The sequence below is a fragment of the Rosa chinensis genome, chromosome 7, assembly GCF_002994745.2.
Source record: "Rosa chinensis cultivar Old Blush chromosome 7, RchiOBHm-V2, whole genome shotgun sequence".
NCBI classification, from domain to species: Eukaryota; Viridiplantae; Streptophyta; class Magnoliopsida; order Rosales; family Rosaceae; genus Rosa; species Rosa chinensis.
This window is the reverse complement of record NC_037094.1, coordinates 60756480-60769696: the sequence shown is the minus strand read 5'-3', so window position 1 is coordinate 60769696 and position 13217 is coordinate 60756480. Positions and strand designations below refer to the sequence as shown.

The following is a 13217-nucleotide window of genomic DNA, read 5'->3' as shown; positions in this document are numbered from 1 at the left end:
TAAATAAGAGACTTATATTGCTAGACCAAATAACACTGGCCCAATCCATACTTGGTCTTCATCTTCACTTCATTCCAAAAAAGGACAACGTACGTATGTCTCTCATGGAAACACTGCCAGGCTGGCCAAGGAGTATGGAGACTCGAATAATTTGGCTCAAATATGTGGCACAAAGGCTGCCGATGAGAAACACCACGAGGCTGCCTACAGTCCTACACTAGGACAGGGGAGACGTTGTTTGAGTTAGATCGATGTCCCGATTTTATTGTCATATCTTTGGCTCAGGTGATGAAGAATAAATCAATATGCACAATGGTCGATGACAACCTTTTCGAGCACTTTTCGGTTATGCAACAGCTTGGAATCTATACTGTCGTCGACTATGCCGATGTATTGAAATTCTTAAGGGCGGCAAGGTGGAAGGTGGAAGGTGGAGAACCTAACCGGACTTTCAACCGAGGGCCAAGAGTATATATATAGTATATACGTTTGTGAGTGGAAACCAAGAATTAGAAGGCTAGAGGAGACAGCACCCACAAGACCTTTCAGTTGGATCTTTGATAGAGGTAATATGATCTGAACCATTCTCATCTCTAAATTTAAAGAAATATATGTACTACCTACGTACAACAACGAATATATATATATAGATGATATGGGATCGATGGAAATCATATTGTAATTTATATATATTTACCAAGCATGCTATAGTCTACATATTCTTCAACTTCAACTCCCCCATAGCGTTGATATGGGATTGATATGCACGGATACAAGGAAAAATATACAGCGTTCTTAAACAAACAGTATATTACGTACTCGTGATCAATTTGAGAGTTTGAGAAGCGACGATTCTTTGAGCTCGTTCGCTCGGATGAATTGCATCCCAGTATACGTAATTAGATGCATTTGAACATGTGAATGGATTCCATGGGTTACATAAAAACGATGTCACTTCAAATGTTCCAGTACCACAACACCCAATCTTCAAGACTTCGAATCCTGAAATTATGTACATAAACGAACAAAGAATAAATTCAGATTTTGAGAAAATAAAAAGCAACTTAGATCAGGTCTAATAATTTAAATACGTTTTCGATAAGTTATTTAACATCCCTAACACGACTCATCTTCTACTCAAACTTTATAAATTAAAGAAATGATTAAGTACCTGAGTTTTCAGGGTGTTGATTGAGTTCTAGAAAAGGGTGGTAGACATCAAGAAAAACTAGCTTCGCGTCAGGGAAGTCCCTGTTGATGGTATCTAATTCGGATGATAATAGAGAGTTGAACATCTTTGCTCTTTGGTTTTGCAACTCTAAACACTCTCCTAGTAATCCTCCTCCATTTCTTTCCAATGGTGCGCATCCCAATGGGAATGCACTTATAATAGCAATTCGTCGTGCCCCAAGGCTATATAAATCCTTCAAAAACACATTTATGTTTGAGAAAGATGATATACATATATGACTTTGAGTTCCCTTCAAGAGTTCAAGAGAGAACATCCATAATTCGGTAATGCAATTTAATTATTTTATCATAAGAAGTAAATTCAAAATCGAATGATAGAATGTGATAATATTTCATCACTTTCGAATTAAAATGTTGTTAATTTATCTTTAAAAATGTAGAAGCGAAGCTAACCAAAAGAGTAGCATATGAGTGAAAATCATACTGAAATTGTCGGATAAAGAGAGAATATGTAATAAGAATATCATTGTTGCCTGACGAAACTAGAAATAGACTGTTGGCTATGATGGATATTGCCCTCTCTTCTCCAACAAATCCTGTTAGTTTGACTCTATAGTCTTTGAAGAGTTCTAGCTGATCTGACAAAGATAGAACTCCCTACAAATTACCACAAATAAAAGTAAAACTAATTAATACCAAAAAAGAGCAATAGATTAGAATCTGAAATACTCATCTCTGATCTCCAAAGTTGAGAAAAAGAAAAGAACAAAAAGGTTATGGAGGGATCCATGATGCATGGCGTACACATGCATCGCATGTTTGCAAAATATATGCATGGCATTATCTTGTAGTGGTATGGTGTGCCCGACAAATTCTTGCATGACATGTGGCTAGAATTATAACACTTAATCGCATGTCATTCTAACTCTTAAGTTTAAATGCATGATTCTACACCCTAAAGATGAACTTCAAAATCTCAAATCTGAGCAACATGTTAAGAAATAATTCATTGGTATATATAGACCACAGTTTGGGAATTGCTAAATGGTGCATTGGATACAGTTTTAGTAAGGTGCAGATCAAATTTAGACAATTACGTACATATATATACACACACACACACACCACTAGAGCACACATACCACTAGAGATGGTGTTAGAGGATCATAACCGGAATTGCCAGAAGCAAAGCATACACCAGTTGGGAGATCTTCAGAGTGTAGGTTTGGGTCAAGATATGCTGGCAAGAGATGCTTGATACCCAAGGCTTCCACTATTAATTGAAAGAAACACGTGCGTACAAATTAAACAATTTCTTTTTGTCAACCCAAATGAATAAAGGATATATAGCAGAAAAAAAACACAGAAGAAATTAATTTCTGATTAAGTTAACAAGTCGACATAACCAACTAGCTAGCTAGCTTGTATTTGTTTTAGTGGTAAAGCATGCATGCATTTTTCTGCCAAAAAAAAAATGTAGGCCAGAATCGAAGTTTGAATCTCTCCCTTCTCTTTAATAAAAAAAATAAGAAGTTAATCATCGATCAGCATACGTATGTAAACGTACTTAGTTACCTATAATGTCGGAGTAAACTTTCCCATTGCTAAATCTTCCCGTTGGGATGCCTCCTATAAAATCTCTTCCATAGGGTGGGAAATTGCATCTGGCTACAGTAGGGAGGTCATTGTTGTTGCCTGTGTCAAGAACCGAATCTCCAAAGGCGAAAACCCCTACGAACGGCGACGACATTCTGTTGATTTCAGCTGGTCGGTCCCCAGCTTCAGCTACTACGTTTGAGGTGCACAGACATACTAATAGAACTCGGACTTGAACAAATAGTAATTGTTTGAACCCAAAATAACATTTTTTCTCGACGAGGGAGACTCGAAGAAATCCGGGCCAATATCGGTGGCCCAAGCTATTTATTTTCGATAAGCTCGGAATATATTATTTAGAGGCTGAATAAAGCCTACTTGGGGACCAAGCAATCCTGAGGCAAATCTGGATATTCATTGATTTATTATTAATTAATGGTAATTTGTTTGCTTGATTGTCAAGACTCTACGAGGACGCGAACAAGTTTGGGAAGGAATCAGCCACCTTGAATATCAAGCGATTATCAAGGGAGAAATATAATATAGCTTCCCACGCAATTAAGGTCTTTGGTTGATCAATCAAGGAAGAAGTCAAGGTGGGCCACCAGCTAAGCTTTCCCATGCAACTGATGGTAGCTAGACGTGGGAGAGATAGGAAGCATGTGATCATCCTTGATTGTCAATAACGAAGGAATATATATGTGTATACATATATGTGATGTGATGGCTCATGCATGGTGCAATTAAGGACAAGTCTCCCATACAATTATGCAATTAAGGTGGACGTGGAAATATTTGCTGCCAATATATATATGCATGATTGTTGAACTGAGAGTGCTCGCGAGAATATATACATATAATTAATGCATATCCTGCCACATCCAAGAGGAAGATTATGTCTGAGACTCTAAGAGGCAATTAATCTTTGCCTATATTCTAGCGACGACAGAGGCGGATAACATTAATTATCGCTTACGATAGATATCAAAACTATTAAGAGTTTTGATTTGATTCAAGGCCAATAACTGTGGCCTAAAATATAGTATTTCATTCCTATTTGGAAAGTAAATCTGCAGCAGCCTATATATGGAGGCTAAAGACGATACAAAAAAAAAAGGCCTCTCTCTAATCAATCAATCCCAGCAATTACAAAGCCTCCCCAGAGCAAACCCTCAACCTTGTTGAAACCCGGTGACCGCCCGCCAGTCCTAGTCTCCTCGCGAGCCGACTGTCAGCCTCACCAGATCAACCCGGCGACCGTACTTCCAGTCCCATTCTCCCCAGGAGCCGACTGCGAGCACAACCGCCACTGTTACTTCCAGCGAAGCAAGGGTAACGCCCTCGCAACCCAGCGAAGCTAAAGTCACGCTTTAGCGAATCCGTGTTCCTCTCAAACTTCCCAGTGATTGCTCTGCTCAGCTTTCAAGTTGAGTATCGATTCAGTGAACGCAAAGAGACCACAACCAAAGCCCTTACCCGCGTAAGGCAAGAAGTCCTTTTCCGGAAGGCAAGAAAAGAACCCTGTGACGAGGTTGGTGCTCTCCTCGTCCACAGCGCTTGAAGAAGAAGTCAGGTCACGGGACTACCCCAACGACTGCACCCCGCGGTGCTGGCACGCCTGCGCAACCACTCGCTCAAAAGAGACTGTTTGCACACCAGCTGGTTTTGGAGCCAAACATTTTGGCACGCCCAGTGGGACTTCAGAGTCTTTTGTATTCACCATCATTGGGATGCCAGAGGAAAATCTCTACCAAAGGAGATTCCTAAAGTGAAAAGATGGCCAATGTTGCCACCAATGACGACACTACGACAGAAGAGGCTTTTGTTTCGAAGCCTATCCCGGAAGGAGCGACCATTGAGGAAACACTCGCGATCCTCATGGAGAATGTCGAGAATCATCTCAAGAAGATGAAAGCTGAGCTTGCCAGGGAAACCGCGAAGGCGAATCGACTCACACGCGAAATGGACGAGAATGCTCAGAAAGCTAAAGAGCAAAGGGAGCGGCGCGATCGAGAAGCTGAACAACGCAATCGAGAGCTTACCCAGCGGAGGAAACAGGAAGACCAAGAGTGGGCAAGACAATATCAGCATATCCTGGATCGTATAGCGACCTCGCGCAAGGAAGGTCCCAGCTTGACCACTCAAGTCGGTTCACAACAAGGCGAATTGGAAAGCCAAAAATCTTCGCGCGAAGAGGTTGTTTCTGAGGTTGAATTGCCTACAGGTGGCGATAAACCTGAATGCCTCACTGATGAGTCACAGCCTTACATAGAGGCTTTGCATGGAGAAGATGGTCAACAAGATTGTTCCTCTGACAATATAATTGTTTCAGAACAAATATATGATTTCTCCACTGATCAAGCCAAATACGTGGCTGTTAATCAGATGCATGGGGGGCATGATATTGTCCAGGTTCACCCCCTTGGTAACCAGAAGCAGCTGTATGATCGATTTAATTATGGTTTTGCTGCTGGAAGTCATCATGACCAAGGTAATCAAAGCCACAATCAACTTAATTATGAATTAAGTTGTTATATGGCTGCTGGACGTCCTCATCATGCAGAAGGTCAAGAGTGTGGTCCCCTTAATTATCAATTAAGGCATGGGCCACTTGATTATCAATTATATTTTGGTCTTGAGAAGCCAATCTGTGACTTTATTAATCAGTTTAATTTGAAGATCTTCATATATGTTTCAAGGCCAGTCAGTGGCTTTGAAATTTGTAAAGAAGGATTTGGTGACCCCAAGTCCAGTTTTGACACAGAGCCAATCTATGATGAATATGATGATAATTATAATTTAATTATTAGCCATATGCAGGAGTTCAAGTCCTTTGAAGCTCTTGGTCTGGAGAATTTAGACCAACAAGTGGTCAATTACAAAAGCCAACCTGCAGTGGCTTATTCTGAAGACACCATGTTCTATGACATGGTAGTTGGCGACAAAGCCGATCTTGGGACAACGTCATCTCCAAAATTTCAATTGAAGATCTCGCTTCGTCAACCAACAAAGATACTTGGGGGGCAATATTACTCTTTCTACGAGCCAAATTTCTTTCAAGTGTTCGACGCGAAGTATCTTTATTATTTTCCTACAAGCTCTCACAAGAAGGATTTTCGTGCCATGAATTTTGATGCATCGGAGCTTGGAGTGAAGCATAGATGGCCTCCTCCGTGGCCTTCTAGAGGTTAGCTAAACGCACTGATGCTAGCTTCTTTATTTGCTTCTAATTTTTAGTTTGCGTCTTTCTTTTAGTTAGTTAAAAAAAAAAAAAAAAATAGAAAAAAAATAATAATACAAAAAGAGAGTTGCGGCGAAAAGCGACTGGCCGCGAGCGAAAGCGAGCGACCACAGAAGCAAGCGACCGCGAAGAGAGCGTGGCCGCGAAAGAAATGGAAGCGAGCGACCACAGACGCAAGCGACCGATAAGCAAGTGGCCGCGAGCGATAGTGAGCGGCCGCGAAGCTAATACCCCGCGAGCAAAAGCAGTGATGACCACGAGCGAGTGGCCGCGAACTGCGAGCGAGTGGCTGAGAATGTTCGCGAAGGACCCCAGAAATTAGCGCGCGTCCGCGAGGCCGCATGACCGCGAGTCTTTGCGAGGAACGTTTGTCGCGAACGTGTTTCTGGCAAAAGATGAGCACGCTTCGCCAGGGTCTTCCACCCACTCCTCGCGAGCGAAATACAACGGGGGCGAAGTCGATCTAAGGCCAGCGAGTGGGTTTTTGATGGACAGCATGCCAGTTACAGTGGCAGACGTCAAGGCAGGGACGAGCGAGAGGTTTTCGACGCTAAAGCACCTTCAGAGAGAGTTTCCTCTGGCAGCGAGCAGAACCGCGGGGAGCTACATGTCCAATCCGGAGTAATCTTCCACTGTTCCTACGAAGAATCAAGTTCAATCCCCATGACCCAGTGATTGTTTGTGCTTTTTGTCGATAGATTATTCCTCTGTGGGCTGTTTCTGTTGGATTTTCATCATAAATTTGGGAATTTGAGATATTCACACAAGGTGTTTGATGGAATGCCTGAAAGAAATTCAGTTTCATGGGCTTTATGATTGCGGGCTATGCCTGGCTGGAGACGTAGTGGAGAGGTCTGATTGATGAAAATCTTGGATGCAGCACTTGTTTTCAATGCAGTTACACAGGGCAGCAGCGTTCTACCGTTATCGGATGCATAGGAAAGTGATCTCTCCATTTTCTTTGGGAAGAGGCCGGAGTTATATGGCTCAGTATATCTAAATCCAAGATAAAGCCTGTTTTGGAAAGATATACATACCAGTAGCCTAACAGAAGGTTATTTTACGACAAGAAAAGCGACAACGGTCAATTCAGACGCATAGTTCGTCAAAAATAAATTACAGGGGGTTGAAACTCTACTTCAGTGAAGCACGGTTGGTGAATCTAAGAACAAGTATGGCCAGACCGGATATTAGCTTTATTTAGTCTCTGCAGATGCTGGTTTTGACTATTCATGGTTGATGGCCTTAGCATTGCGTGGTTAAAATATATGTTTCCTAACACTGGGGGGCATAGCTGGTTGCCTCCATGCTGTATGAGATTGTGATTCATCCACATGACCTGAATGTGGTCTCCAATATTCAAGGCCAGTACATATGGCCCTCTGTTGTCATATCCAAGTTTTGAAGCTGTCAGAAATGCAAGTGTTCATACCAATGGTTACACAAGACCTTTTTTGTACAAGCATTTATTATTTTCTTCACAACCTTGATAAGCAATTAAGTGGAACTCCTACACATTGGGTAACTAGTCTCATCAGCCTATTCTGCCTACATCAATGCTTGGCGGCATCCTGTCCTCCTGAGCTTAAGGTTGTGAACTTTGTGGTCAAACTGTACAGAGGCAAAAAACATGGAAATTCATCAGAGATATTTCATAGCATCTATGGTCAAGCTATCATGGGCATGATCATGATGCTTGAGCCACATAATTATTCATGATCCATTCGGAGGCAACGAAGGAAGATTGGTGATTAATACGTGTATGTTTACATATGTTACCAAGAAGAGAAGAGGCGATACAATATGCATATCAGCAGTAGTGGTGTGCATATATTGCGATTCCTAAATATGTGGCCACGATTCATTTCGTCAGAAAGTACAATTGATGTATATCAATCTCCTGGTGATAAGAAGATGTTAGAGGGCCTGACTAACTTGGCCACGTATCAAGAAGTTGATAGTCATGATTCAGGCATGATCATCAGGCCATATATTTGGTATATATATTCGCTTTATTCTAGAGACGTGTGTTTCGCGAAGAGATGAAGGATCACGATTCGCAAACGGTTTGCTTCATAATCACCGCCATGCTCTTCAGCGAGCGGTTCGCGATCAAAAACAGCTAGCCTTGTTCACTTGGGGGGCACGTTGATGTCCTGAGGTCCCATACTTTTTCAAAGTTCGCCAACCCCTAGCTCACCTCGCTTCATTAAAGTTGGGGGGCACATAGCGCATGTTTGTGGCATTAGTTTAATGCCAGGCTCTACAGGTTAGGACTTGTTTATGTGTCTTAATATCAACAAGGCCAATAACTGTGGCCTTTTATTGGTGAAAGCATCTCTGTTATCTTAACATAAGATGACATTCGTATTGCATGGCCTATTTAAGAGGCCTATACTTAATCGGTCAAGTGATTTCAGTTTTGTACTTATCAATTAAGCTAATTCAAGTGGCTTTAGAACAACTTTATTGCAAGATTAGTGTTGACTCAAGACCTCTTCAGTCAAGACGGGGAACTTTGACTTCGAGGTCTGGGGGGCAATGTTTGAACCCAAAATAACATTTTTTCTCGACGAGGGAGACTCGAAGAAATCCGGGCCAATATCGGTGGCCCAAGCTATTTATTTTCGATAAGCTCGGAATATATTATTTAGAGGCTGAATAAAGCCTACTTGGGGACCAAGCAATCCTGAGGTAAATCTGGATATTCATTGATTTATTATTAATTAATGGTAATTTGTTTGCTTGATTGTCAAGACTCTACGAGGACGCGAACAAGTTTGGGAAGGAATCAGCCACCTTGAATATCAAGCGATTATCAAGGGAGAAATATAATATAGCTTCCCACGCAATTAAGGTCTTTGGTTGATCAATCAAGGAAGAAGTCAAGGTGGGCCACCAGCTAAGCTTTCCCATGCAACTGATGGTAGCTAGACGTGGGAGAGATAGGAAGCATGTGATCATCCTTGATTGTCAATAACGAAGGAATATATATGTGTATACATATATGTGATGTGATGGCTCATGCATGGTGCAATTAAGGACAAGTCTCCCATACAATTATGCAATTAAGGTGGACGTGGAAATATTTGCTGCCAATATATATATGCATGATTGTTGAACTGAGAGTGCTCGCGAGAATATATACATATAATTAATGCATATCCTGCCACATCCAAGAGGAAGATTATGTCTGAGACTCTAAGAGGCAATTAATCTTTGCCTATATTCTAGCGACGACAGAGGCGGATAACATTAATTATCGCTTACGATAGATATCAAAACTATTAAGAGTTTTGATTTGATTCAAGGCCAATAACTGTGGCCTAAAATATAGTATTTCATTCCTATTTGGAAAGTAAATCTGCAGCAGCCTATATATGGAGGCTAAAGACGATACAAAAAAAAAAAGGCCTCTCTCTAATCAATCAATCCCAGCAATTACAAAGCCTCCCCAGAGCAAACCCTCAACCTTGTTGAAACCCGGTGACCGCCCGCCAGTCCTAGTCTCCTCGCGAGCCGACTGTCAGCCTCACCAGATCAACCCGGCGACCGTACTTCCAGTCCCAGTCTCCCCAGGAGCCGACTGCGAGCACAACCGCCACTGTTACTTCCAGCGAAGCAAGGGTAACGCCCTCGCAACCCAGCGAAGCTAAAGTCACGCTTTAGCGAATCCGTGTTCCTCTCAAACTTCCCAGTGATTGTTCTGCTCAGCTTTCAAGTTGAGTATCGATTCAGTGAACGCAAAGAGACCACAACCAAAGCCCTTACCCGCGTAAGGCAAGAAGTCCTTTTCCGGAAGGCAAGAAAAGAACCCTGTGACGAGGTTGGTGCTCTCCTCGTCCACAGCGCTTGAAGAAGAAGTCAGGTCACGGGACTACCCCAACGACTGCACCCCGCGGTGCTGGCACGCCTGCGCAACCACTCGCTCAAAAGAGACTGTTTGCACACCAGCTGGTTTTGGAGCCAAACAGTAATACTGCTTTCAAACACTTCGAAAGCAAATTTTCATATTGCCTCCCCATTATCTTACACGTATACTTTCCTTAATGTTTATGGCATCTTTATAGAGATTATATTGCCTACATATTGTTACTTAACATACGGACCAGAAATTACAATGTAGATTGCATGTTATTGAAGATGGATGCGTGCAAGTAATTGATCCCATCTAAAAGAACGTCGACACACAAGTAATACATGATCAGTTTTCTTGGGGATAATTTCTTTCATTCCTCCAGATACAGTTACAAAGTTGGGTTATAAATTACCCTACTACTAAGTAATTTAGAGACTTACAGGAGTGGAATGTTAGCGTGAGTCAACGTATCCTATTAAGAATATTTTCATTTTATTAGGAATTTTTTACTTGTTGTATTCAATTAGGAAAATTACAAATTGTAATTAATACTTACGTAGTCAGAATATTTAACCTATCTCATTATTCCCTCAAATACATTCCTATTCTCAAGTTATACTTATTAATTTTATATTCTTAATAATTTATATTTAATATATTGTAAAATAGGGGCATCTTAATAATTTAGATTTAAGTGAATGTGATATTTATTTTTTGATAATTTAAACTTTATATTTTAAAAGTAACTTTCTGTTTTACTTGCAACCTAACCTAAAGGTAGATGTTTAAAGTTTTTAACCCAACTAATAGATTGTATTTTTTTTTTCTTTAAATTACAACCTAAAGATTAGACAGGTATGTTTAGCTAACTTGATTTCTAGAAATTTTTAAGGCTGTAAATAGACTCGATATAGCTCGTGTTCTACTCGTATTCAGCTTGATTTTAGCTCATTCAGCTCGTGCTCGTAAGATAAATGAGCTGAGTATGAGCTCAATATTAGGCTCGACAAAAAAACGAGCCGAGCTTGAACAAGGATATATTCGGCTAGTCTAGCTCATGAGTAGCTCGAGTTTGTTAAAGCTCGGCGTTTGTTAAAACTCGACTCATGAAAATTTATAGTATAAATAAAAATATAATTTTTCTGATCTCAAATCTTTAATTCTTTTTATTACATTCCTTTTCAATTAGAAGAGAATCTGAGATTTTAAGTAATATATATATCTTATATAATTAAGCCAATTCTTGAGGGAATGGTTAAATTTTTGAACTACCATATATGTCCTCACATAATATAGATATTAATATATAAATTATTTCTATATGAGGATAAGATAGTCAATTGACTACATCATATTTCAAAATATTGCAATACCTCCCATGAAAAAAGGAGAAACTTTCTCAAAATCAAGAGAGAAACTGGTGTAACTTTTTTTAATTTAAAAAATAAAAATAAAAGCCAATTGACATGTGCTGAGCACATGTTAAGGGCTAATTACAAAAAGTCAAAAGGGATCTGTGTGATGGTTAGACATCTTTTTTTTTTTTTAGAAAGGTTAGACATCAAATTTTGGATTATTATTTTAAATTTTCTTTCTTTCTTTTTAAATTTTTAAATTTAAAGTCAAATGAACCTAGCCGAGCACTGCCCGAGCCTATTTAAGCTCGATCTTGTCCAATAAATCGAGCCGAGCCGAGCCGAGCCTAGCCTGGGCTTAAGAAAAATATTCAAGCCGAGCCGAGCTTGAGCATGGAAAAGAAAATTCAAGCTTTAGCCTGACTCGAGCTCGATAAAAAACAAATGAGCTGAACATGATCACCCTGGTATTCGCTTCGGATCGGCTCATTTACACCTCTAGAATTTTTCATATCAACCTATTTATTAGAATCATTTTTAACATCAACCTCTTTCTTAGGTACTCTATCATTGCGAGTTGACCATGTTTATTAGGTTGAAAGTCTCTATATTATACCTATATGCGTATACCTATATAATAAGCTAGGTACTTGATTATCAAAATACTTTTTCTAGTTAATTTGATTTCAAGTGTGTATTTGATATATAGGAGTTTTCTTTTTGTATGACACGGACACCTCTATATTACAATCATTTTTTTTTTTTGGTATCATACCTCTTTATTAGGTTTTCTACTATATTATACCTATGATTGTAGAAGATACGATCTTTTTTTAGCTTGAAGGTTTATGGTATTCAATTAGCCTCACTTTCATCTAATTACTTAGTAGGTAAATTAGAAATGTAGTTGTTGAGAGTAAAAAGCTATCATGAGATTAATATGACAATATACCTAAAAAGAAGAAGAAAGTAATCCAAGAACAAGATACATACCTTACAATTAGAAATCTTTCGAGAATATAGAGAGGCACCGAATGTGAGCCTCGGAGTGAAAACACAATAACAAAAGCTTTTTTCCCATTTCTTGACCCCATCTTGAATCATTTTCTTTTCTTTAAGAACATTTCTTTAGTTGTTCTTCATAGACACAAGCGAGAAGTATCATACCTGCTTGCCCCTCGCCCTTTCTTTCAAGCAAGAAAAACATTTTCTCCCAGTGATTGAATCAAAATCTCTTTCCATCTTTTGAAATACTAATTGACCCCATAAGGAAAAGAAAATTGAAAATCTATTCGAAAAGAAAATACCTACATATAAGGAAAACAAGAATTGAAATTTGTGCTAGAAATGAACTACTATTGTAATGAGCATATATAGAAATATATACTCAAGTCAGTAATCAAAATATAAAGTAAGGAAGAAATTAAGGACGTAATTGATTATGATAAAGTCAAAATGAATTGATTTTTAGCTTAATATTTCAAATTCAAATGAATGATAAGATTAAGCAAGACATTAAGTATAACTATCCATAATTAGAAGGGCATATTAGATATTTCAAAGAATGAGAAAAACTATTAATTATAGACATATACTCTAGCTATATGGAAGGTTTGCTTATGTAGAATGAGTGTAAATTGAAAGAAAAATATCTATGGGTTTTTCTCAAAAGAACCTTATATTTTTGGGTTTATATCTAATTTTCTCTGAAAAATAATATTTATTAGTATAAAAATAATATTTAATTATTATAAAAAGGGACCGGATCATTAACGGATCGAATCAACTTAAATCCATGTTTGATCCATTAAATAAACGGATTAATTGATCAGGACCATTAATGAATCAACGGATCTAACTTTCAATCCAAACTCATTCAATAATCATGGATTCAGACCGGATACGGATCAAAATCCGGTCCTTTTATAGGTCTGACCCCAATAATGCCACATAACATGGATTGAAACTGTAAGTC

The 13217-nt window shown here is 39.1% G+C and overlaps 1 protein-coding gene across 1 annotated transcript; it reads right to left on the bottom strand.

The window, feature by feature from the left end:
• Positions 1–685: 685 nt before the first annotated feature.
• LOC121050466 (GDSL esterase/lipase At1g59030-like) lies at positions 686–10062 on the bottom strand. The gene is made up of 5 exons (XM_040510491.1): positions 10007–10062; positions 2767–3035; positions 2334–2464; positions 1172–1424; positions 686–1002 (listed from the first exon to the last, which is right to left on the bottom strand). The coding sequence occupies exons 1-5, from the start codon at positions 10051–10053 to the stop codon at positions 812–814; spliced, it is 891 nt and encodes a 296-aa protein (XP_040366425.1). The 5' UTR covers positions 10054–10062; the 3' UTR covers positions 686–811.
• Positions 10063–13217: the final 3155 nt, after the last annotated feature.